Source organism: Fusarium pseudograminearum, chromosome 3 (genome assembly GCF_000303195.2).
Source record: "Fusarium pseudograminearum CS3096 chromosome 3, whole genome shotgun sequence".
NCBI classification, from domain to species: domain Eukaryota; kingdom Fungi; phylum Ascomycota; class Sordariomycetes; order Hypocreales; family Nectriaceae; genus Fusarium; species Fusarium pseudograminearum.
In genome coordinates, this window is record NC_031953.1 from 787611 (window position 1) to 811673 (window position 24063).

A 24063-nucleotide genomic window follows, 5' to 3' on the forward strand; every position below is an offset into this window, starting at 1 on the left:
CTTACTATTCGGAGACATCATATTCAGACTCGACACAAGATGGAACCGAACGGGTTAGGAGAACCATTGTATGAACCTGGGTCCCCACAAGACGCCAAGGTCGAGTAAGTTGTCCTTGAATCATCAAGTGTAGACTGAGGTTTGATCTGACATGCCTACGTTCAGTATCGTATTTGTGCACGGTCTCAACGGCGACAGGATCAAGACTTGGACATTTGAGGAGACCGAGGATAGCCCCTCTATGTTCTGGCCCAAGGATCTTCTCCCTGCCAGATGTGAGAACGCTCGAATTCTCTCCTTTGGCTACAACGCTGAGGTTGTGCACTTGTTCAATCTTGGTAAAGCCAAGTCACCTATTGCTCCTACAACTACCATCAACGACCACTCGGCAGCTCTATTCGATAGTCTGAAAGGGCTCCGCGAACGAACGAATACGGTATAATGTCCATGCTTCTACAAACTATATTGCCTGTACTGATCATACCAGGCCGATCGTCCTATCATGTTTGTTTGCCACAGTCTGGGAGGCTTGGTATGCGCCAACGCGATTTCCAAGCAGTATGGAGCGAATACTCCTGAGAAAGCACTAGTTGACAAGGTCCGTGGCATGCTCTTTCTCGGAACTCCCTTTACAGGATCCGACAAGGCAAATTGGGCTTTGATAGTGACTCAGTATCTTCGCCTCATCGTTTCAGTCAACCAAGAAAAGCTCAAACACTTAGATGAACGGTCAGACAAGTTAATGGACATCAGCAATGAGTTTCTCAAACTAGTTCACGAGAGACAACGCAGCGACGCCCCAATAGAGGTGGCATTTTACTTTGAGGAACACCCCACCAAGCGAAAGAAAGTCAACTTGGGCTTCATAGTTGACAGGAGTTCTGCTGTCCCCATGGGATTTACGGCTCTTTCTATCGCCGCGGATCATTCGAACATGTGCAAGTTTGAGGACGAGATACGAGACGGGTTTATTAGTGTTTCGAACAAGCTGTATCAATGGATACAAGACCTTGACAATGCAGGAAAGGATGGAGCTGCGAACAAAGTAAGAAGGCAGAAGGTTTCTCACTCGATCTATGTCGTGCTAACCCATCTTACAGGGGGGTGTCAACGTATATCAACCGAGTGTTTCAGGGGTATCCAACTCTACCGGGATCATAACAGCAGCGATTATCAGTACAGCAACGGATGGAAACAAACTTGTCGGATCTCAAACGGTAGGTTGGAAGAGACTCGACTAATACTTAATACTAATACTGCCATAGTTTACTATCAATGGAGACTCTACTGGCGATATAGCAAGGAAGCTTGCTACTCTGTAGGCAGGGTCGGGCTTCTGTCACGGGATCATTTGTCTGGTTACCTTTTTCGGTCGGAGTACAAGCAAGATATAGATTGCAGCTCAATGTATGAGACTTTAGACGGTGTCGTAAACAGATTTGTTCGGAGTTTGACTACGTTCATACCATTTATTCCTCCAGTTTCTGTTGCTGTGATCAGCGACTGCATCAGAGAGAGCTCTAATTAAAGTAGACTGAGTATTCGTCTTCCGAGAAATCGATATTAATTATTATACTATCAATACACACTTCCTATTTTAGTAGAATGCAGCATTGTTGGAGTTGATTTAAATTGTTATTTGTGATATATTGGTGTTATCTCAGTACCAGAGGTTTGCGGAACTTTGAACACTTTTCCGTAGCATCAACTCAACCCTCCCTGACTATTAATATTGCAGATGATTCGATGCTTAATCCAATACAGCAACATGTTGTATTATGTATCCAAATGGCGTTCAGCGAAAGATGGCCCTTGCTCGCCTTTACGCGTTTGAAGGTTCTTTGACTCCACCACAAGTCCATCATGGGAAGACGCCCAAGTATCTGACAGGGTATTGTGCATTGACCTATCTTGTACAAAGCAAAGCCTGGTGTTTTGAAGGCGTTTTCGAAGCGAAATTCTTATAAGATACATGTAACAAGAGGGATAAATTCGCTATAAAGACTTCGTAGCCATGTCAGAGAGAATCTAGGCCGGTGTTGGTAGAAGGTGATTTCGCCTAACCTCTTCGCAGTTCAACCCCGAAGCAAATCATTGCTATAATACGTGAAACTATACAATCGAGTGGTGGTATCGCGATGCTGTCGTTGGCATAGAAGGTCCTCTTCACCCCTGAGTCCAAAGACGATGGATCGCTGAAATATAGGTGGACTGAGGAGCCCCAAGGAGCTTCTCAACCACTGCATTTATAGCATCGAGAATTTGTTGCTGGAAGCTCCAAGCAGCCAGATGTTGAGAGAAGTGGCACTACTGATCGAGTACTACCTCCATGGTATATAAGAGTGACGATAAAACTATTTCTTCGTCAACAACGGGAAAGGGGAACTTTATATAGCTGTAGTATGGGCAGGACTGAATCACAATGCGGGTTTACGGCATAATACACGGTCGGTGTACAGGAGTTACCACAGAGCCTCAAGTGACTCTATCATGCGGTGTTTGTGTGTGGCAATGAAAGTCTCCGCCATGTCACATTGTACACCTCAACAGGAGGATCATCAGGGGACGTAACGGGACGTGTTCAACTGACCATTTGCACTGGCAAACACACCTTTCTGGAGCCAATGTCACTAGCACTCATCTACTCTGACAGTAGGTCAACCATGTTTAAAGGACAATTCAAGCGTCACGTATATTGACTAAATCGAGCTATCTAATGCTTTCCAAATCACCACCACCCAATACACTGATGTTTACGGTCTCAGTATGTTTCGACTTCGCAGCCGCCGGACATTCATTCCCTGGGCCTCCAATTCCTCATCAGACAAGAGGTCAAGGTCAAGTACTGATTTGATGCTTTCCAATCCCTCCTCGGATAAGAGGTCACTCCTTGATTTGACGCTCTCCAATGTCTCCTCAGGTAAAAGGTCAAGTGCAGATCCAATGCTCTCAAGACGCACGTTCCGACCGTAGTCCATAATGTTGAGAATGCACTTGCGAAACTCCAACAACTGCTGCGCTTCTTGAAGAGCAAAGGTTCGGATCTTTTGGACATAAAAGGTTTCGTCTTCCATCCATGTAATACATAGACGCGCCTCTGTTCCGTTCATAGAGACACTAAAAACAGAATTGCCGATTGGTTCCATGTCCTTGGGTCCGCGTTCCATAAGCTCCTCGTTCAACATGTCAGCGATGTTGACACACGAAGATGATCCTCCGAGGCATTGGTTAGTCGCCACCTAGAGACTACCGTTGCTACAGGGGCCATCGCCTTTGAGCTCGATAAGAAGGAATGGTAAGCAGAGACCGTCCCTGTTCGCTGCTGACAGCTGCATTGAAACGAGTTTACTTCGCTGGGCGGGCGTAAATGCGCCTTTGAGATTGTAGCCAAGGAGGATGTCCGGAATAGGACCGCTGACTCGATGGGCAGTACCAGTGTTGGGTACGGTCCACCTTGCCATGGGGATCTTGTCACTTCGCTTTAGTATGTCGTTTCGAGGTGGCAAGGTAACAAGTGTGCTTTGTATATACTGTTCGACATGTGGCTCGCCGGCTCCACGCTCCAGATCAGCAAGGGCATCGTCATCATCGACGTCTTCGACCGATAAATCTTGTAACTCCCGATCACCTGAGATAATCTCAACAAGTTGTAAAATATGCTCTGGAAGTTCTTCGCGGCGGTCGCGGTAGATGATGTTGTTCGCTGCTAGGTTAATGTCTTCGTACTGGGCGTTTTCTACAAGTGTACCAGTGAGTTTGGGAGTAGTAGTTCCCGGAGCCGCTGTCGAAACCCCGTTCCGCCCGCTGGGCGTAGCTCCAGCACTGGAGGATCCGATGGTAGAGACCCGGGTGCTGAACCGGACTCTCTTGCCTCGTACGTTGCGGCGACCCATACTTGGAGGTTCCGATCGTGCGTATCTTGCTTGAGGTCTGTGTAATGGATTCTGGATGAGGATATCTGAGTACAAGTAATTGTGATAGATGTCAGAGGGATATGTGTCTTCAAGCCAACCGTCGATTTGGTCTGTTAGAGGAGAGGGGCTCCGGCAACCGTTTATATAGTCCCGAACGGCAGTGAATGGTAGTGCCTCTGGCCTGGGAGCCGAGTCCTTCATCATCTAATAAGAGAAGTATCAGCGGCCGGTACGAGTAGTGAGTCTGTGATATGGCAGCGTGTGATGCCACCATAAGTACATACACGATTCCAATCTCGAATGTCATGTTCAAAGAGAGTCTTCTTCGGCGGTCGTGCCTCCGATGGAGACCCGGACAGGGACCTGTTGCGAGATCTCTTGTTAGGGTTTTGGAGCCCATGTTGAGGCGCGGCGTTTTTGGGTTTACCCATGGTGAGAACGAAAGAGGAGCAGGATACTGTTGTTGATGTCACTTGTGTGAAGAAAGTTTTGAGATCAACCTTAAACCAAGGTGAAGAGAGGTGCTTTTAAGCAGTTTTGATAGCTCTGATTCATGGTAGGATGCAGCAAACCCGTGATATCGACGTCTGGGAGAGTAGGTTAATAAGAGGTTGAATCATCGTTGTACAAGTGTACTTACGACTAGCCACATGGTGTTTTTGTATGCCTGAAGCACAACACCTCACGTGTATGGTCATGTTTGTCACAGCATGTGAAGCTTCACGAAACAAGGCACCGTCATACCGTTGCAACAGTGGAAAAGATAATCAGCCCTACAAGCCTCAACTTGGTGTAGATCTGCCGTGACCAATCAGAGCCGTCAGAAACATTTTAAACTCTCTCCGTGAATAAACGCGAGTTGCATATCTCGGGCCGTACCGTTGCAGCACATGGTATAAAGATGTGGATAATATTTAGCTGCATATTGAAGATGGATATGTCAAGTCTAGACTTGATGATGAATTACTATTACCTGGAATTCACTTCGGGCAGGAATGTCCCGTCCCGCTTTCGGCCGAACATTCCGGCCTTTGGACAGGGCTATGACGATCTCAACTAGCGGTAGCCCTACCCCTACAGTGGAGGTCTCCGCTGTCAGATCCAATCTTATTCCACTGTCGTCATTGTCAGCGACTCCGGCGCTTCCGTCACATTTCTTTCCTATAGACTGGGACCGAAAATTCTTTCTCCTCTTCCTCGCTCAAAAGAACAGCACCAGATAAGATTCCCATTCTGGAAGTTTGATACCCATACTCACTATCGCCGATCTCGCTCTCCAACATCATGGCCGCCAACCTTGAAGCGCCTGGCGCCCCAGCCGAACGAATTACCTCCACAGCCTCAACCATCACCGATTACGCTTATCCGTACGGCCATCTTGGGCATCTTACACAAAAGCAGGAAGAAGCTTTTATTCAGTTTAAAAAAGTTCTCGAGGAGAGGGGACTTTTGACTCCTGCTCACGATGACCCTTTGATCCTGTATGTCTTTTGTTTCCACTCAAAGACGAAGCTAACAAAATTCATAGACGATACCTGCGCGCACGAAGATGGAATGTCGAGGACGCTTATACCCAGTTTAAAGAGACAGAAGACTGGCGAAAGGCAAACGACTTGAATGTGTTATATGATACCATTGATCTCAGCGCCTACGACTTCAGCCGCCGCTTAGTATGTCCCACTGACCGCCATGCAAATACAGTACTAACCCTCACTAGTATCCCCAATGGACAGGCCGACGCGACCGTCGCGGAATTCCTCTTTACGTCTTTGAAGTCAAGACCCTCGACTCCAAGACCGTGCACGAGTATGAAAAGGTCGGCGCATCGAGCACCTTTTCCCAAGCCAAGTCCGACGGCAAGACTCCCAACGGTCTTTTGCGCCTCTTTGCGCTCTACGAAAACTTGACCCGCTTCAACATGCCCTTTTGCACTCAACTCCTCGACCGCGACCACCCCGAAGTCCCCATCACGCTTAGCACAAACATTGTCGACATTTCTGGTGTTGGTCTTAAGCAGTTCTGGAACCTGAAGCAGCACATGCAGGCAGCATCGCAACTCGCCACGGCACACTACCCCGAGACCCTGGATCGCATATTTGTTATTGGTGCGCCCGCTTTTTTCAGCACTGTTTGGGGATGGGTCAAGCGCTGGTTCGATCCCATCACAGTTTCCAAGATTTTTATCCTTAGTAGCCATGAGGTCAAGACTGTGCTGGAGCAGTACATCGAGCCTAGAAATATCCCCAAGAAGTACGGTGGCGAGCTTGACTACAACTTTGGAGAGCTCGGAAACCCTGATCCTAACTGGCAGGGGGTTGTCGAGTTTGAGAATGGTCACAAGACTTTCCCCAGCGGACCTTTGCTGTGGGAGGAGGACGGTAACGATCGACTGGTCTGTGTTGCCAAGGGTTCAAAGGACGGCAAGCCTCGACACGAGAGGATCTGCACCGTTCCCAGGACCTTTGGTTTATCGCCTGTGGTTGAGATTGGTGCGAATGCGCCAGTCGACGCCGCTCCCGTCAATGGCGTTACCAACGGTACAGCGGGAGCCGAGGGCGCTCAGACCGATGACTCTACCTTGAGCGGCGAAGTCAACGAGAAGCTCAAGATTCAGGAGGACAAGCCTACTGTGCCACAAACCACTGCGGCTTAAAGTTATGTTTATAGACAGAAAGGAATGGCATACCCCGACTTGGATTGACGGGATGGATAAGAGATGGAAGACGTCATAGGGTGTTGGTGAGGGATTGGGATATATACCTGTATGTTTGGCGCATGTTTAGAGAACCTGCCATTAGAGCGGACTTGTGGTTATACAGTCGATTCTCTTTCTATTTGTAAATAATTGTTCTAGTTTTGTGGTCCATAATAATTCACAATTCCCTCTAATCAAACTCCAACCCAATAAGCCCGTCTTGTTCTACCAAAGCACCAATTCATTCCAACTCGATAGCATCAGGTCTCTTGATGTATCCTCTCTTATTTCTCCACTGCGTTACACCCCTCTCAAGCTCATCCCATGTAACACCATCTTTAACAAGACACATCGTCACTCCCAAACTCTCAGTATCTCTATTCCTCGCCTCGTCGTCAAAAAACAGCATATCCTCGTACTTGATCCCAGTTCTCTTCTGCAGACTCTCAAAATGCTTGATCTTACACCCAGGGTAAATCTCCAACAAGCCATCAAACATATCAAGCGCCTTCTTGGGCTTTTCCTTAGTGTTGCCTTCGGGCGCGGGGATGTGCAGCATCTTTAACAGATCGCGCGCAAGACTAGGTGCACTTGTCCGTGACGCGACACCGATCTTTATGCCTGCACGAGGAAGCGCGTAGAGAATGGCGGGCACATCGCTGAAGAAGCCGTAGTCTTCGCCATAGCGGTCCGTGGCGCTCGTGTGGGAGGAATTGGGTTTCAAGGGCGGCGTGACGTGGGTATCAATCCAAAAAGGCCAGAGCGTATAGTCAAGATCGAAGACGATGAGTTTTGGTAGCGGAAGCGACGGATCGGCGAGGGCGGATGGGAGGAGAGAGGAAGCCCCTGATGCTGAAGACATCGAGGACAGCGTGGAGGAGCTCGGAGGCAGAGGGTTCTTTGATAGTTTCCTTGGCATTTTGAAGCGATGATTTATGATGAAAAGTTTGGTGTTGAGTCAACTTTTACAGAGGTAAGTAAGGTGGGGGCGTGACGTCGCTGAGTGTTTGGGTCATGATCGACGTATCCGAGTCGTTGGTAATCAGCCAAAGTCTTACCCTGTAGATGGAAAGTTAAACTTCAGTAATGCAAAGACAATACTTCTACAGACAATTAGTAGAAAATGGGCATGGGTATAGATTTTATCACATTTATCTTTTATTTCATTATTATCATTACTTGAGCGGTGTGTGTCTCTTTCTTCAAACTGGGTTTGTCTTCTGTCGTCGCCAAACGGCAAGAACCCTCCGACTCTAGTTGCCGAAGTAGAATAACGCTCCACAACTCCCCTGCTTCTACCTCAACTTAAAGCACTGACTTGGACCCTTGGCAGACGGATATGAAGCGGATTTATGTTTCTGACAACCTAGACCTTCTCAGTTGAGTTGTGACCCGTGGAGTCGAGCAACTAGCGGATTGACAGCCCTGAATCTTGTGCCGTCCCATGTGCAGGTTGTATTAACTATGCTGAGCCGCAATGTACCTGCCTTACCAGAGACCAATACCGCTTCTGAATCTCGAATTCTCATCGCACCTTCCATGCTCAAGAATTGATGCTTCTACCCCGCACTTTCCTTCCTCCACTCGGTTAACTTAGATTGCGGGGAGGCAAATCCAAGTCCTGGAACCAAATATGCGACATGTGATTGGCTCAAACTCCACTAGTCAAGTCGGGGGAAATTTCCCATCAACTTCCTTCATTGCGAACTCGCTCTTTTACCTGACCTCAAGTTTGTGTTTTTCTCCTTGAATTGGTGGCTCAATTGGACAAGATACCTAACTTGGGTTGTTGACATCAAAACTCTATCCTCCTTATTAAAGATCAACGTTGGTGTGGAAAGATCAAGTCAAGGGGCTGGGACTAATTACTCAGTCAGCTCAACACACGCGACTCAGTGAATCGATCGACGAATTGGGTTTATTGAATGCGCTTCAGACATGGCAAAACGAACGTGGTCCGACTCAAACCCTGCTGGAATCAACGCTGATGCGACAGCTGTATGTCTCCAATTAAACACAGCAAAACCTGACTGACAACCCCTAGTCCCCAGCGCCAGCGCGACCAAATGGCCATGGAAGGACTTCATCCGGTCGGCAGAGCATTTCAGGCATCATATCTACTGAAGCCTCCATTCCTCAGATCTCACGCAAGATCAAGGCATGTGCAGCGTGTCGGAAACACAAGGTGAGATGACCCATTCATGAGTCGAATGGGATTAATGAGGCGCAGATTAAATGCTTGATGGATGAGAGTGGTCCACCCTGTCGAAGATGTTCTGAGAGAAATCTGGGTTGTGTGCTGAGCAAAAGTCTCCAAACAATTATTGATGAAAAGTCACAGTGAGTATACGGGATGAAATGGAATTCCAGTGACTAACAATTTTCAGATTCTCTGAATCCGTGGTGCAAGATCTAGAGCAAATGCACAACGCTCTACGACAAGTCATGACCAAACTGAGCCTCCCAGAACTTCCCCCCTTACAGAGCATCAATTCTCGAGACGAGGGAACACCGCCAAAAGACGACAACCCCTCGCATACGTCAAATCATCTCGCTGTATCTCAAGACGAATTCCGAGGCCCCTCATGCGACAACTCTCCAAAAGCGACCCCTGAAGATGAGGGTCTCCCATACGTCCCTATCCATTCATTGTATACTCTCACCAAACTAAGCGCCCTTCGATCCCCCGACAACCCAGAAGCGCAACGAGGAAACGTGATAAATGACTTTATCGCCCGCGGGGCTTTATCATTAGCAGACGCCGAGAGTCTGTTCGCCTTGTATCGCGACCGTCTGGATCGGTACATGTACGGAATTGGCTGCCGTTACATGACGTTAGAGGAGCTGCGACGCAAGAGTCCCATTCTATCCGCTGCCACGCTCACAGTGGCTGCTTTGCACGACCCCAAGGCCGACAGCATCTATGGGATCTGCAGCGGTGAATTTCGACGTCTGATGGAAAAGTCTATGTTTGAGCGTCGCATTGACCGCGATTATCTACGCGCCATGTGCATTGCTTCTTATTGGCTTAGTGATTTGTCTTGGATGCTCTCGGGGTATGCTATTCGACGCGCTGCCGAGTGCAATCTACATAACAGCTATAATCAGGCTATCAAGGAGAAGAGCCAAGAGGCGGCGGATTGTGCTCGGTTATGGTATATCCTATACATCTGTGATCAGCACCTTGCGACTCTATATGGACGACCCTCGATCGTTCAGGAAGATTCATCGATTCAGGGCTGGGAGCAGTTCTTGAAGTCGCCTGTGGCTAACGAGGAGGATAAGCGTCTTACCGGCCAAGTGATGTTGGTCAGTATCTTGCGAAATATCCGAGAACTATTCGGTACAGATAAAGGGGAGCCTGTTCCTCGGGTATATCTGAATCACATTCTACAGTTTAGACGGCAGCTTGACCAGTGGTATACCCGCTGGATGAAAGATTTGCCAGGTGAGTTCACCATCAATCATATCTGAGATGTACTAACGCGCAACAGAACAATGGACGCAAATCGGCTCATTTCCTCGAAAAGGCACAATTCTTCACTACAACTTTGCCCAAATACACCTTTACTCCCACGTTTTCCGTGGTCTCGCAGGCGACGCGCCCATCCCGCATTACTTCCTCGACTGCGCTATGCAAGCCGTGACAGCTGCAACAGCCATTATAGACCTAATAATCACCGACCCAGACGTTGCCCTTGGTATCGTCGGGATGCCCTCATACATGCTCTCCATGACTGCGTTTGCATGTATGTTCCTCATCAAAGTCGCCGTCAAGTATGGTAGCGATTTAATAGAGCGCCAGCGTGTCCACGATCTCACGACAAGTCTTGTTCGACAGTTTCGCTCGCTCAAGGCAGGCAAGTGGCATCTTGCGAATCTGATGGCTGGAGGATTGGAGCGCATGACCGCTACGCTTGCAGCTTCCGAGCTAGGACAGGGCCAGTCGGCTAGTATGGTGTACAACACGATGGAGAATGCGGACATGGCTGGACAGATGATGCCAGGGAACCAGGTGTATACTGACATGGACGGCGACACGTTTTTCGACTACGACATGAGTTTTGGACTGTCGCCTGTGTTTAGGTTCGATCCTAGTATGTTTACGGTTGATGCTTCGGGGCAATCTATGCCGACATATCCTGAGCCGGATTATGGGATGAGGCCACAGTGAGATATTTAGTACAACGTGATTATTTAGGATACCTGGATTAGCTATATGGAGCAAAACACTTGGATAATAGACATCTTGTGGCAGACACCCACTAAACATATAAGTTGTCAACCTACAAGTGATCCATCACACTTGCAACTTCCCCCTCAGCTTCCACAATGCATATCTCATACCCACCTCCTCGCATTTGATGAAACGTATCTCCACAGTGTTGGTATCTCGGTTTTCTAGCCGGCATCCCCGCATCATCGTCTGCGGAGAAGACGGATAACCTCCTTCACCCCGCGGCAATGGATGATCTTATCCGTCCCTTCTTGTTTAAATACTCGAAGCCCCGACTCAGACTACTCGAGTATCTTCCAAACTCATCAAGCAGAGAGAAACACCATGACACAGCATATCCTCATCACTGGCGGCGGGGGCTTCATTGGCCAGGAACTACTAGGCCCCCTTCTCGATTCTTCATCAGACATCCATCTCACCATCGTAGACCTCGCTACACCCCCCGTTCCCGAGGCATACTCGAACCGCATCACAGCCCTCGGCGCAGACCTCACAGACGCAAGCGTGGTGAACAAGCTCATCACCTCGCAGCCCTTTACGACAGTCTATCTCTTCCACGGCATCATGTCCAGCGGTTCAGAAGCCAACCTTGACTTGGGTCTTAAAGTCAACGTTGATTCCGTGCGCTGCGTTCTCGACACTTTACGAAACAAGCTCACTGGCGTCAAAGTCGTCTTTTCTAGCACGTCTGCTGTGTATGGACCCGAAAAGGGACCTGTCACGGAGCAGACAATGCCGCAACCACTGTCATCGTACGGTACGGAGAAATTCATGACGGAGTTGTTGATAAACGACTTTTCGAGAAGGGGCTTGATTGATGGACGTATCGTGCGTCTTCCAACTGTTGTGGTAAGACCTGGAAAGCCATCCGCCGCAGCCTCAAGCTTTGCTTCAGGAATTGTGAGAGAGTCGTTGCAGGGCATCCAGAATACTCTCCCTGTCCCTCGAAGCACCCCCATCTGGATCTGCAGTCCAGCGACGGTGGTGAAGAACCTCATCATGATGAAAGATATACCTGCTGAGAAATTCGGAAACTCGCGGATTGTGAATCTACCGGGACGTACGGTTTCTGTACAGGATATTCTGGACGCAGTGGAGAAAGTGGGTGGTAAGGAAGCGCTGGGATATGTCAAGGAAGAAGCGGATGAGGCTGCGTACAAGATTGTAAAGGGCTGGGCTCCTTGGTTTGACGATAGTAGGGCAATGAGTCTAGGATTGCACGCAGATGGGGAGTTGGTTGATGCTGTCAAGGCGTTTCAGGATAGACTCAAGGCGAAATAATTGCCATCATTAATTATAGTTCTATCTGCGCGCTTTTAAAATATTCCCAAATATCTATAGCTTTGAAGGCCGCACTTTTCTCGATACTGAAACCGGTTCAATGCGTCCAGATGTAACTAGATGATCTATATCCAGAGTATTCACAAGAGCAGGTGTTGCTTGATCCAGACTTGTAATACCAGCAAGTCTCATTGAAGTTTCGAGCTCATCTTTCAAGACTATACGAGTGTTAGTGGATGTCGACAACCACGAGAGGCGACTTACTCTGTGATAGATGTTCAACGCCCTTTTGACCATATACCAAGGAATACAAAAATGGTCTTGCAATCCCGACAGCTGTGGCGCCCAGCGCGATGGCTTTTAGGATATCAGATCCACGCTCAAAGCCGCCGTCGATAAAGATCTCGAGGTGATCAAATGCTTCAGGGTAGCGTTTTCGGACTTCTAGAAGGACAAGAATAGAAGCTTGGGCACTGATACTGTTAGCTTGCACCTTTCATAGCTCAAGTAAAACTTACCCGTCAAGCGACCTTCCTCCATGGTTACTCAACATAACGCCATCAACACCATACTCAACAGCCAACTTGACATCCTCTACCGTCTGCACACCCTTCAACACAATCGGCACAGAACTCTCTCGTCTTATCCATTCGAGATCCTCCCAAGAAAGGCTCTTGTCGATGTACTGTCCCATAAGACGTCCTAAACCGCTACCCTTGCCATCTTTGCTGCTCTCGCTACCGCTCATCTCGGATTTGATGACGACGGCTTGTGGCGCGCGCTCGTCGGCTTCGCGCTTGCCTGGAACAGGGGCATCGACGGTGACAAATATCGCTTTTATACCGAGAGAACGAGCGCGGTTGAGGAGTTGTACGGTTTTGGGACGGTTCGAATTGACGTAGAGTTGGAGGAAGAAGGGATGGCCTGGGGAAGCTGCGCCGATGATACTGGGAAGGGAATAAGAGGCGTTGCTAGAGATCTGCACTTGTTAGTTTGAACATGTATTTTCTGCGACTGACTTACAATCTCAAAGATGCCTTCGCTGGCAGCAGCTCTACTCCAACCAAGTTCACCATCGGGATGCGCCAGCGTCGCCATAGCAGCCGGACACATGAAGAATGGCGCTTTACTCTGCAACCCCAAAATTTTGCGGTTGATCTTGACTTGCGAAACATTTCTTAGAATTCTTGGTCGAAGCATAACTCTGCGGATGAGTTCACGGTTGTTTGTCACTGTCACGAGATCCGTAGCCGCCGAAGAGTAAAAGGCCCATGCTTTTGGTGTGAGAGCTTTCTGCGCAGCGAGTGCAAAGTCGTTTGCTGAGAGGATTTGATCGAGGGCTGGGACGTTGGAGGGGAGTTGGATATCTGTATTTGTTAGCGATGTTGTTTCATGAGATGAGAGTATGTACCTCTGGGAGCAGGGATGTTGGGAGATTCAGACTCCATTGCTTCGAGATCACTCATGATGACGGTATTTATTGATATCAAGTTGCGGGGTGAGTATTGCTTCGTGAAATAGACTGATGCTGAACTGTATCTTTTTATCCTAGACTGTTGTATAAGTGAACAAGATCTCGGGCCCCGCAATCGGACTCCTCACCTTGGATCCGTCATGATCATTCGGGTCGGTGCATCTTGGCGCGAGTCGCACTAATTAATTGCCGGTCTTGTATCCGATGGTCCGGTTTGGGTGTGTTCGGCTTTCTCTCCGATCACAACTAAGACGTACAAGTACGTACTTTAGCGTTTGACAGTGCGGTATAATAGTCGAGAAAATTCCATATCCTTTGGAACCGGGCTGCATCTCGTCTGGCTCATGTTACGATGTGGATCTGATGCGGGTTGAAGTACTTACTACCTGGCCTGGCCTGCGGCTCGAGCTTTCCAGCTATATACTGACTAGATCGCTTTGCATCGATCTTTACAGTCGTTTGTGGCTCTTTGTCGGTGAGTCTTTCGGGACTATCTGGCTGCGGCCTGTTGCGTCCATCGCAACGATATCTAGAAGCTTAATCTATAGATAAGGAGTTTGAATTCATTCAAGATGATGATATTGGGACGAGTTACGACGTAGTATCACCAATATTCATTCTTGGTGTTGTGAATTAACAATCTTTGAACCAATGGGATCAGATACCGAAGGGGAGCCCCTTCCACATTCAGTATAGTCAACACTCTTCACTACTCCTTCCTTTCCTACCCTTGCGTATAAACCTTTGCATTTTATTTACCTAGGTATCCTTTGCTTCTTCAATCTTACACATAAGCATCTCGTGTATGTTTTTCTTTAGTCTTACATCAACAAAGTCTTTGTTTCTATACATAATGACTAATGAAGTACAAGGTAAGTTACCCATCCGTGGTGATTATTCCAGCTAATTGTTATAGGCCCTCGACTTGGTCAACCAATCAAGGAGCGTAAAGCCAAGGGCGAATATTCCATGAATCCGCAAGCGATAAAGTCACGCGCCCGTAGAAGAAGTCTCCCGGTCGACCAACGCAACTAGGAAAACGCCAAGATGGCATTCAAGGCGGGGTGGAGGTTGGCGAAAAAGAAACTATACAATCGCGACGACTACAAGAATGCCGATTCGGCTACGCGAAAGTCACTTGAAGAAGCCGCTTATAATGAGCATTCGCACAGGTAGTAAGTCGCAATCAATGTCACATGTGGGTGCACGCTGATGCTCTGTAGCAAAATACGTGGGAAGCACCCCGATCAGCTCAAGCCACCACCGAAAAACAATTGATTTTATTACTCGTAAAGTCACGGTGAGCAAATATCCCTATCTGCATTACATATATTAACTTGAAACAGGCCGAGTTCACTATCGCTAGCGAGCATCTGCAAAATGGATTCGGAGAGGTGTTGCAGACACTATGGACTGAGTGTCACCGCCGAATGCGCAACCATTCAAACTGGTCGAAAAGTCAGATGACAAAGTTCCGGGATGTTTAGAAGCGCCGAACGTAAGTAAACCCATCCCCTTCAATGAAGGCAGTTTCTCTAACGTAGCTCAGTATGTGGGAAGTAGACAGTGCTTGCGCAGACATCTTCAGCCGGCTTAAACTCTTTGTATGGCGCATGACGAAGCCCAAGAAACGCAAGACTTTGAAGGGGCGAGAACGCCCCAAGAACTCACAGCGTACCAGGCTGCCCGACTCTCCTCTATCGTTGGTCGGAGCAGTCAAATAAGTTGTTAGCATAGCTGAAACCTGTTCGCTTGACCTGCTGTCCGTCAAGGTTATCAGGCGCAAAGGGACACTCCTCGATACGGATAACGCTTGGCAGCATGTCGCCTGAGGGGTAGATGATAGCCGTTGGGTAAGGTTATGGCAGTCTTTGTTCTGCGGATGTACAAGTTCTTCAGAAGTGGTTTCACCACAGTGCAATGGTTGACCCCTGCGGCGATTCGGGCGGAGAGAATTATGCAGAAGTAGTGACAATCCATATCTTGGTGACCAGACTCTTAATGTTGTCATGGTAGCTGTTGGGAGTGTTCGGCAAGTATAATTAACAGCCCCCTTTTGTCCAAGTCGATCAATTCGAATAAAGGCCTGTTCCATGACGGTGGTATTCAGATGCCAGTTGATGAAAATGCCGATATGACAGGCCTTATGCAGGTTGACGCCAGTGCTTATTGTCTGTATGTTTGTAAAAATACTTTAAAGTTGGATTCCGGGTCATTCCACTCGTCTAAAATGGTAGCTCAGTCACTGGGGAAGTCCTCACGTCGAACTGTTGCGACATTGTACCTGTAAAGGGTTAAGGATATGATCACGTAGCTAAGAATAATTAGTAAGAACCTTATCATGTAGGTTGTGAGCGAATGAATAGGAGAAGGTAATAGGAATCTTATCATGTACTTGATGAGAGACTCGTGAGGTAGATGATAAGGTTCCTGTTAGTGGCGCGGGAGATGGGTCTTGGATTTACTTAAGCCTTAGGGACGGCCGCTAGAAGCATAAGAGATGAATTTAGTAGATCAGTTTATACTACTTAGACTATGCTCTTTAGGCTATTTAGGCTATTTATTTTTATAATCTAAGACTTAGGAGGTTAACTTTTCTGCTACCCAGTAGTCAAGGTTATCTATCTAGATTAAAAACTCGAATATTCAGATCAAAGTTTTCCCAATGACTACTAAACTTTCCCAACAAAAACATACATACGCCAAGCAGTTGCCTAGGTAGGTAACACAAAAATCCATCATAGGTACCTATGGGTAATAAAGAAGATTCTACCAAGCCGTAATTTCTAACACATATCAACAGATGGAATCCCTGCGAAGCCTTCACTCCTATTTCCTCCCATTCATCAACTGCACCACCACTGGTCGAATCTTTTTTCTTTTGGAGACAGCGCAGACAAGAAGTTATTCTGCCCACGAAACGGCCTTTTTCTTTACCACGAAGTCGAGGAAGCTCTCGACAAGGGGCTAATTGTCATAGTGCCGGATGTTGACCTTGACCCTGACCCAGCTGATCAAAGTTGATACAGGCCCTGGCAATGGCCTTCTCCATCGTCATGCCATCATCGAGACGGATATGGTCGGCATTGACAGTTGCGCCAAGGCTGTCCCGCCAGAGTGTGGTGAAGCTACAGGATTCTGGCTGGAGCTAAACGCTGAGCCAAGCCTTCGCGCCTGCTCGCCTCTCGGGCTTGTTCTGAAGATTTTCGCCCGACTTGCGCTTCATCGGGGTTACTGGTAGGTCCATCTTGAAGGTGCCAACAGCAACTGCCACTTGTGCCAGCTGCTTCTTTCCAGGACGCGCAGGAATCGAGACAGAACCGTTGTCCGAGTTCCAGGATTCGAAAATCCTCGCATAGAACATCTGTTGAAGGATCGGTGTCACAGATTGATTGGGGCGGGTATTGCACCACCCCTTCAGCAAATCGTGCAAAGCGGCCTTCTCGAGTTGGGTCAACTCGTGATGGTTGTGGATTGTGGCGCCCTGATCTCTGCTGCCGAGACAGTGGGAATCGTCGATGATATCCTTGGAGGTGAGTGGCTGTTGTTGAGAGAGGTCGATTGTGTTCGAGGCATTTTGGGAAGACATTGGGGATGGATTGAATGTCTGCATTCCGAATCAGTTCCCATTCCATCGTCTTCCCTTCTGGTCACTGTAAACAAGAATTCACATTGAATAGCTGCCTAAGCAGGTGGGTCACTGAATCACAATGTCACTGTCCTGTTTACTGGTCTATTGTTAATGCCGGCAAGCCGATTCAACCTACATACCTTTGTCCCTTGGAACGGGCGGCCTCTGTTTTTGGGTACTTTATTGTAACGGCCCTCGATGGCAGTTTAAGTTATTATAGTAGGATCATTGGAAGTTATTAGATATAAGATCTTCAAGACCAAAGATTTTTATGTCGACGACAGCCTTGTCCCGCGGCCACAGATTCATCTATACGCGTGGAGGTTGCATGCATGTGCATCTCGATGGTTGGTCTTGGATTGAGTGACTTCGAATATGTTGGTGTTTACGGTGACTACAGATGAAAAGAGCAAATTTTCTCTTTGATCAAGGTAATCTAGAGGAAGGAGGAATGGCTCATAGCCCAGCTGGACGTTCGGAAGGTTCCCTAGATTGGCTGCTGCCTAATCCAAAGGCTGCTTGTATCTGCCACATTTATCATCATGGTACCTTCTCAACTGAACTACATAATAAGAAGATTCGAATCACTCCCTCACCAAATTCCTGCCAATCTCCCTCACACCTATTGTTTGTCATCTGATAACAACGAACCAACATGGACGGTGAGCAGATCAGGGCAGCCGAATGCATATTTTGCTTAAAATTGTACCAACCACCAAATGGACCGCGAGCAGAGTCCCGACCCGAAGACCCATCCCAGGGACACATCTCTCCCACCTGAGGGCGTCACCATTTCGGGAAGAAGATCTTTAGTTGCAGCTTCAACGAATCGCCCATCCACAGATATCCCAGCGAGAACAACCAGCAAACTACAAACTGGAAGTCGGAGAAAGGGAGGCCTTCATGTATGAAATATTTGGAGATGGCGCAGACAAGGAGCTATTCTCCCCACGAAATGGCTTTTTTCTTCACGAAGTCGAGGGAAGTACAAGATCCAGCACTGTTATCACATCAGCACATCATGCAACTGTTCACGGCATCGAGGAAGTGCCTTGTTTCCACTCGACATTGAATCACTGTCCGATACCATATTGGAGAGCACGTTACTTCACAGTTAATCACTGTCTGAGACATGCCACAGTTTGCTTGCCGACGGAGGGTCGAAGAAGGAACTCACCCACGTGACGATACTCTGCCTGGATGAACCTTCTCGGGCAGTGATCCATGTATCAGCCTACACATCGTTGTATCGATACAAATCGACTTTATAGCTCACGCGTCCGAAGTGACACTGCGCGAAAGAACAGCAATGCGATCGTTGATGTGGATGCTGATTCGAAGAGTGGCTTTCTGAAAGTGAGGGAAGTCGTACGGGATAACGAAAAGAATGCGACGGAGGACCAGCTTCCCATCTCTGAACTACTTTGGGGTTGCTGGCTGCATGAAACGTTCCTCCGTGACGTTAGCCCTGATGCACTGAGAATCATCTGGATCGATTATATCCTCCATGAAGCAACGAGAACGGTAGTCTAGGAGACTGTCGCGAGATATAAGCCCGATGAGTCGGCTCTACACCCCTACAAAGCTCAGGACACTATGCATGAGATGGGGGTCATGACATACCGGAAAGACACAGCTGCATACCAGGCCATCCTCGGGTCTTGGGCAGGGAGCATTATGCTCCGTATGCTAATCGACCATGAGATTGAGATTGGACGAGGACGACAAATTCGAAGCGTCTCCATGGTAGTAGGAGAGAACCTGAAGTATCAGATCGGAAATATTCTGCCTTTCCATCAAGCATTTTCACTCTTTATCGTGATCGGGTAAAAAACGAAACTCGACAGTCAATATCCCACAGCCCACGACATCGCCAATTACCCACACTCAACTCTATAATAACCCGAGTATTAGTAATTGTAAGACCGAAATCATAGTATACGAAGGTGGATAATACAGTCAAGCTATCAATAAATTTAATTTAATTGTACCGCTTGACGTTCAAACCACGGTCTTATCGCCTTCTGTATTAAGTATTATCATCACTCTCCCTTGATGCTGCCAATTTGAGCCCCAGCTGCATGCACATGTAGGCAAATTATGGGGCCTAGGGAAAGCCTAGGAGCTTCCTAGGGAGCTCCTAGGAAGCTCCTAGGAAGCTCCCGTTCTATTGATGGGACATAACATGGGATTAACATTAAGAAGTCTGATGCTATACCACCAGCCTCAACATCGCGCTTCTAAGCTTTAGTATATAGAAATAAATAAATTAAAACGCCTCGCCTAAGTACCATAAAATGATCTGCTAATTTAGCCTCTTAGGGTGTGATAGCTTAACTTCTGAATTATTTTGAACTTCTGGTAGCAGATAGTTCTACAATAATCTAGTCCCAAGTACCGCCTTTCTCTTTAAACTCCCCGCGGTGTTCACATCAGGCATGTCAACATCAGAATCATCCTAGAAAACATCATCGTTTATTCTCTCATCCCAATCCTTGGCCCTATTTTGCGCATATGCCTTCTCCTGCTCTCTAGCACTTGAAAAAGAGATACGCCCTGGATCATTCTGGTCAAGAACGGGAGGGCGATCATCGCCTCTGTCTGGAAACTTATAAATGCTTTATCTGCCTTGAAACTTTACATATAGAGTCCAAGGTTTAAATATTGGAGTCATGATATAATGACCAAAGTAGATAAAACCTAGCCCCAGACATTTTATTTTACTGTCATCTTCACTACTTACTCCAACAGTCCAGACTGCACAATGTCGCCAATAGACCAAAGCAACGACCGCTTGCAACGACCGATTCTCTACCTCGAGTTCAAAACATACCATCACTATCATTACTATCTCTACACTCACCCATTTCTCCCATTTCTCGAAGAACCTAGTGAAAGGTTTCTAAAAAAAACACTGAGAGCTACGGTACCGGCCCCAATTCAGGCTTCAACACACGATTTGCAGCGTCGCCATCACCACCATGGAGCACCTTGTCAGACGCCATGGTAATTCTGTTTAAGAATGAACTCAAAGCTATGTATTTTGAGCAGACGGCTATGGAACTTCGCCGCACGGAAGAATACCGCTATAAATGGTCCGGATGCTGTGATCCGCCATTCGCAAAATGGAAGCCAGGCGCGCCGGTGTTGACGGATCGAGGCTCTATCATTGACTTCTTCAACAAGGAAGTCATGTTATATATTGATGTGGATGTGATGCGCAGGCCGACAGAAGAATTCTACTTCCCACTTCTAGGGCGATATCTTTACCGGACTTGGTTTCGACAACATGACGGTCGACCGCCATTCCAAAGGGGCGGGTTTATCGTCAAGCCCATGCTACTGCGGGAGCCGTTGCGGACGGACCTAGTCCAACTATCGACATATCACACTGAGCTTTCGAAATTTCTTTCCCAGTCTCTTGATGATCTTGTCGCGTTCGATTGCTACCATCAGCCTGAAGACACTTGGCCATCGCTATGTCCACCAACCCAGTCCTTCCGTGACCATGGTTACTTCATGCATCCCTTGTTCAAAGCCTTGTACGTGGTTTACGACGATCAATTTGATGATCATGACCATTTGGATGAACCGATGGAACGAGGAGAGTACGAGACAATCGACGACTACAGACAGCGGTTCATTGGCTGGAAGAAGTCAAACGAGAGTGTCTTGCTTGTGAGGACGGGGAACGATTCCCATCTCTCCTCCCCAAACAGCTTTCTCCCGCTCTTCCAATCTGGTCTGGCATTTGACGTTAACCGCCCTGATTATCAAGATGAGCCAGAACCAACAGTCGTCCGAGTCAAACTAGAGACGGCGCTTCAATTCATCGCGGACTTACTGAAGAAGGAAGAGGCTACCCCAGAGATACAGAGATGTATACAAGAGCAAGATGAAGGCTGCCAGGATTTTGTTGATCGAATGATTGACGATTGTCGAGAATTTGGCATCGACTCGCACCGGTCTTATTGGGTTGCCTTTCGACGAGTCCGGGCAAGATTGGAGAACGAGGCGTTTGAAGATGACCAAGCCATTCCATCATGGGAATGCCTATGTCGATGGACTTGGTAATGAGTTTAATTAGAGTTGCGAGAATTTTTATTTTTGTTTTTTATTTTTGTTTTCTAAAAACAATACTCACAATTTTATCCCTATATCGCGACACAGATGTAACCCTTGTACCTGTCTATCCTTTATTACGAGGGCTGTTATTTAAGTCCTTTGGCCGAGTGGTCCCTAGTGACAGTAGTCTGAATGAAATGCCTAAATATTTGCCAAATTGTTATTAAGTGGTTGGTACACTTTCAAGCAAAATATGCCTTTAGCGCCCTGCATTAAGAGTTATAGAAAGTAGGGCATAAGCGTAACCTTATTCCCATATAATAGAAAAGCAATACCTACTCTTTAACCTACTTTTTCTCCTTCTAGCACAACCTAGGAAATTACTAGCTAAATCTAACTCTTATTAGTTATCTCGCCTAGCTTATCACCTTAACCCCTATTGCTAACCCTATCTTAGCTGAATTAAACATTATACTAACTAAGAGAAAGAGCCTATATAGCTATTGCTAGGCTTACCTCTATAAGTTATCTCTTTTATCTTTCTTTAGATTTACCTTTTTAGTTAATAACTATACTATCTATACTTTAGTAAGGGCTATTATAAACTAGATTAACTAGTTAAATAATAATTAGTATATTAAGGTAGCTATTTTTAGTTATATTTTAATCTTATTAGTTAGAGAAACTAATAATAATTATACTAGCTAATTAAAAGCTAAAAAAAAAGCCTTAAAGAGGCTAGAGGTTATATTAAGCTATAATTAGTTAATAAAAAAATAGAAAGAGTTCTTTATATTAATTAGAAAAGATTTACTATATAAAGATTAATTTAATAACTTATTATAATAAGCTAGTAAGGTTAATAAGTGTAAGTTTTAAATAGATTTATAAGATAACTAAGCTATAGCTTAAGCTAATTTTATAAGTTATAATTTAAAGAAGATTAATATATTATATAAGATAAAGGTTATATAGCTAGATTAAATAAATTAAATTATATAATTTATTATATAAAGTAATTATTTAATTTACTTAAATATAAAGTAATTATATTTACTAAATTATTATTATTTATAAATATAATTACTTTATATTTAAGCTAGATTAAATAACTGCTTTATATAATAGATTATATAATTTAATTTATTTAACCTAGCTATATAATCTTTATTCTATATAATATATTAATCTTTTTTAAATAATTTACTTTTAATAAATTATATATATAACTTATAAAATTAGCCTAATTATCTTATTATAATTTATACTTATTAACCTTATTAGCTTATTATAATAAGTTATTAAATTAGACCTTATATAATAGATCTATTTTAATTTATATAAAAAAGTCTTTCTTTTTTTTATTTTATAAATTATAGTTTAATATAGCTTTTAGCCTTTTTAAAGCTTTTTTTTTAGCTTTTAACTATTTAATATAATAATTATTATTAACTTTTTTAGCTTTTTTAATTAATAAGATTAAAAAGTAATTAAAGATAGTTACCTTAATATAAATAAATTACTTATTTAATCTATTAAGAGATATAAGTTTAATAGTAAAAAAAAAAAAAAAATTATTATAATAATATATAAAAGATAGTAAGTAGGTTAATAAGCTATAGGGCTTAATAAATATAAGTAAATAGGGTTAAGTTAAGGTAATTAAATAATAGGTAGGTCTAATTATATTATTAAATTTTAACTTAAGAGATTTAACCCTTAATTTCTTTTAATTTAACTTTTTATATTAAAGATTACTTATAGATTAGCTAGAGATCTATTACTAATTAGCTATAACCTCTATCTCTTAAATACTCTTATAATTACCTCTCTCTCTATAATTCTAGCCTTTAGAATTACTTAATAATAGCTTTATATAGCTTACTTATATATAGTTATAAATCTTAATAGAAATTATTATAGCTATACTCTTTATTAATAATTATAGACTTTTTTATATAAAATATTTAATAGAGCCTTATATTTTAAGTAGTAATAGTTAATAGCTATTAATAGCTATTAAAACTATAAATTATAATTAATTATTTTATTAGTATTTAATTTAAATAATTAAGTATTTTTTTATTAACTTTATTAAGTTTTTCTTTTTTTCTCTCTTTTTTCTTTATTAATTAATATCTCTTTATTATTAATTTCTATATTTTATTATTATTTATATTATTATAATCTCTCTATATTCTCTTACTGCTATCTATATTATTATTATAATAATTTCTTTTATTCTCTTTTTCTTTCTTATTATTATATCTCTTATATTTATAATTTATAATATATTAATAAGCTTTCTATTTATTTTTACTAAAAACTTTAGTAATTAAATTAATAATAAGAGCCTTTATTACTTTTATATATTTTCTATTAATTATAATATTTATTATATTTATATTACTAATAGTAGCTTTCCTTATTATATTATATATAAAGATTTTTATTAAAAGTATTATACTATAAGTTCTATTTTCTCTTTAATAACTTATTAATCTATTATTAACCTCTTAATAGATTTTAAATAAGCTATTTAATATAGCTTAAACTATTTATAATTTATATAATATTTATATTAAATTAAAGTCTTAAGGGGACTTTTTATCTTTATAGTACTAATAAGTTACTTAATTATATAAGAATATTATCTCTACTTTTATATTTACTTATAATATACTAATTAATTTATATTATATCTTAAAGACTAATTATAATAGTATTACCTTTACTATTTAAGCTTAAAAATTAGCTATTTATTAT

At 44.4% G+C, this 24063-nt stretch overlaps 12 protein-coding genes across 12 annotated transcripts, besides 14 other annotated features; 8 read left to right on the forward strand and 4 right to left on the reverse strand.

The window, feature by feature from the left end:
• Positions 1 to 39: 39 nt before the first annotated feature.
• FPSE_04849 (uncharacterized protein) lies at positions 40 to 1322 on the forward strand (the record flags this gene model as incomplete). Its single annotated transcript, XM_009257967.1, has 5 exons — positions 40 to 104; positions 166 to 436; positions 488 to 1045; positions 1101 to 1217; positions 1266 to 1322. The coding sequence occupies 5 exons, from the start codon at positions 40 to 42 to the stop codon at positions 1320 to 1322; spliced, it is 1068 nt and encodes a 355-aa protein (XP_009256242.1).
• Positions 1323 to 2753: 1431 nt separating this feature from the next.
• FPSE_04848 (uncharacterized protein) lies at positions 2754 to 4345 on the reverse strand (the record flags this gene model as incomplete). Its single annotated transcript, XM_009257966.1, has 3 exons — positions 2754 to 3214; positions 3350 to 4118; positions 4199 to 4345. 3 exons carry the CDS (start codon positions 4343 to 4345, stop codon positions 2754 to 2756), a joined length of 1377 nt encoding a protein of 458 aa, XP_009256241.1.
• Positions 4346 to 5198: 853 nt separating this feature from the next.
• Positions 5199 to 6567, forward strand: FPSE_04847 (uncharacterized protein; the record flags this gene model as incomplete). The annotated part of the gene is made up of 3 exons (XM_009257965.1): positions 5199 to 5395; positions 5443 to 5584; positions 5632 to 6567. The coding sequence occupies 3 exons, from the start codon at positions 5199 to 5201 to the stop codon at positions 6565 to 6567; spliced, it is 1275 nt and encodes a 424-aa protein (XP_009256240.1).
• A 283-nt stretch (positions 6568 to 6850) lies between these two features.
• Positions 6851 to 7528, reverse strand: FPSE_04846 (uncharacterized protein; the record flags this gene model as incomplete). Its single annotated transcript, XM_009257964.1, has 1 exon — positions 6851 to 7528. The coding sequence occupies one exon, from the start codon at positions 7526 to 7528 to the stop codon at positions 6851 to 6853; it is 678 nt and encodes a 225-aa protein (XP_009256239.1).
• A 1019-nt stretch (positions 7529 to 8547) lies between these two features.
• On the forward strand, positions 8548 to 10783 carry FPSE_04845 (uncharacterized protein; the record flags this gene model as incomplete). Its single annotated transcript, XM_009257963.1, has 5 exons — positions 8548 to 8607; positions 8654 to 8794; positions 8840 to 8949; positions 8997 to 10057; positions 10104 to 10783. 5 exons carry the CDS (start codon positions 8548 to 8550, stop codon positions 10781 to 10783), a joined length of 2052 nt encoding a protein of 683 aa, XP_009256238.1.
• Positions 10784 to 11170: 387 nt separating this feature from the next.
• Positions 11171 to 12127, forward strand: FPSE_04844 (uncharacterized protein; the record flags this gene model as incomplete). Its single annotated transcript, XM_009257962.1, has 1 exon — positions 11171 to 12127. One exon carries the CDS (start codon positions 11171 to 11173, stop codon positions 12125 to 12127), a length of 957 nt encoding a protein of 318 aa, XP_009256237.1.
• Positions 12128 to 12181: 54 nt separating this feature from the next.
• Positions 12182 to 13593, reverse strand: FPSE_04843 (uncharacterized protein; the record flags this gene model as incomplete). The annotated part of the gene is made up of 5 exons (XM_009257961.1): positions 12182 to 12345; positions 12392 to 12600; positions 12646 to 13106; positions 13151 to 13494; positions 13539 to 13593. 5 exons carry the CDS (start codon positions 13591 to 13593, stop codon positions 12182 to 12184), a joined length of 1233 nt encoding a protein of 410 aa, XP_009256236.1.
• Positions 13594 to 14454: 861 nt separating this feature from the next.
• FPSE_04842 (uncharacterized protein) lies at positions 14455 to 14636 on the forward strand (the record flags this gene model as incomplete). The annotated part of the gene is made up of 2 exons (XM_009257960.1): positions 14455 to 14473; positions 14518 to 14636. The coding sequence occupies 2 exons, from the start codon at positions 14455 to 14457 to the stop codon at positions 14634 to 14636; spliced, it is 138 nt and encodes a 45-aa protein (XP_009256235.1).
• Positions 14637 to 14648: 12 nt separating this feature from the next.
• On the forward strand, positions 14649 to 15088 carry FPSE_04841 (uncharacterized protein; the record flags this gene model as incomplete). Its single annotated transcript, XM_009257959.1, has 3 exons — positions 14649 to 14776; positions 14853 to 14901; positions 14948 to 15088. The coding sequence occupies 3 exons, from the start codon at positions 14649 to 14651 to the stop codon at positions 15086 to 15088; spliced, it is 318 nt and encodes a 105-aa protein (XP_009256234.1).
• Positions 15089 to 16749: 1661 nt separating this feature from the next.
• On the reverse strand, positions 16750 to 17190 carry FPSE_04840 (uncharacterized protein; the record flags this gene model as incomplete). The annotated part of the gene is made up of 1 exon (XM_009257958.1): positions 16750 to 17190. One exon carries the CDS (start codon positions 17188 to 17190, stop codon positions 16750 to 16752), a length of 441 nt encoding a protein of 146 aa, XP_009256233.1.
• A 1638-nt stretch (positions 17191 to 18828) lies between these two features.
• On the forward strand, positions 18829 to 19186 carry FPSE_04839 (uncharacterized protein; the record flags this gene model as incomplete). The annotated part of the gene is made up of 2 exons (XM_009257957.1): positions 18829 to 19058; positions 19147 to 19186. The coding sequence occupies 2 exons, from the start codon at positions 18829 to 18831 to the stop codon at positions 19184 to 19186; spliced, it is 270 nt and encodes an 89-aa protein (XP_009256232.1).
• A 1049-nt stretch (positions 19187 to 20235) lies between these two features.
• Positions 20236 to 21306, forward strand: FPSE_04838 (uncharacterized protein; the record flags this gene model as incomplete). Its single annotated transcript, XM_009257956.1, has 1 exon — positions 20236 to 21306. One exon carries the CDS (start codon positions 20236 to 20238, stop codon positions 21304 to 21306), a length of 1071 nt encoding a protein of 356 aa, XP_009256231.1.
• Positions 21307 to 22086: 780 nt separating this feature from the next.
• Positions 22087 to 22146: a repeat region.
• A 65-nt stretch (positions 22147 to 22211) lies between these two features.
• Positions 22212 to 22262: a repeat region.
• An 18-nt stretch (positions 22263 to 22280) lies between these two features.
• Positions 22281 to 22495: a microsatellite.
• Positions 22496 to 22685: a repeat region.
• Positions 22686 to 22717: 32 nt separating this feature from the next.
• Positions 22718 to 22829: a repeat region.
• Positions 22725 to 22892: a repeat region.
• Positions 22893 to 22977: 85 nt separating this feature from the next.
• Positions 22978 to 22999: a repeat region.
• A 229-nt stretch (positions 23000 to 23228) lies between these two features.
• Positions 23229 to 23270: a repeat region.
• A 64-nt stretch (positions 23271 to 23334) lies between these two features.
• Positions 23335 to 23618: a repeat region.
• Positions 23619 to 23652: 34 nt separating this feature from the next.
• Positions 23653 to 23712: a repeat region.
• Positions 23713 to 23722: 10 nt separating this feature from the next.
• Positions 23723 to 23769: a repeat region.
• Positions 23770 to 23833: 64 nt separating this feature from the next.
• Positions 23834 to 23888: a repeat region.
• A 42-nt stretch (positions 23889 to 23930) lies between these two features.
• Positions 23931 to 23999: a repeat region.
• Positions 23958 to 24019: a repeat region.
• Positions 24020 to 24063: the final 44 nt, after the last annotated feature.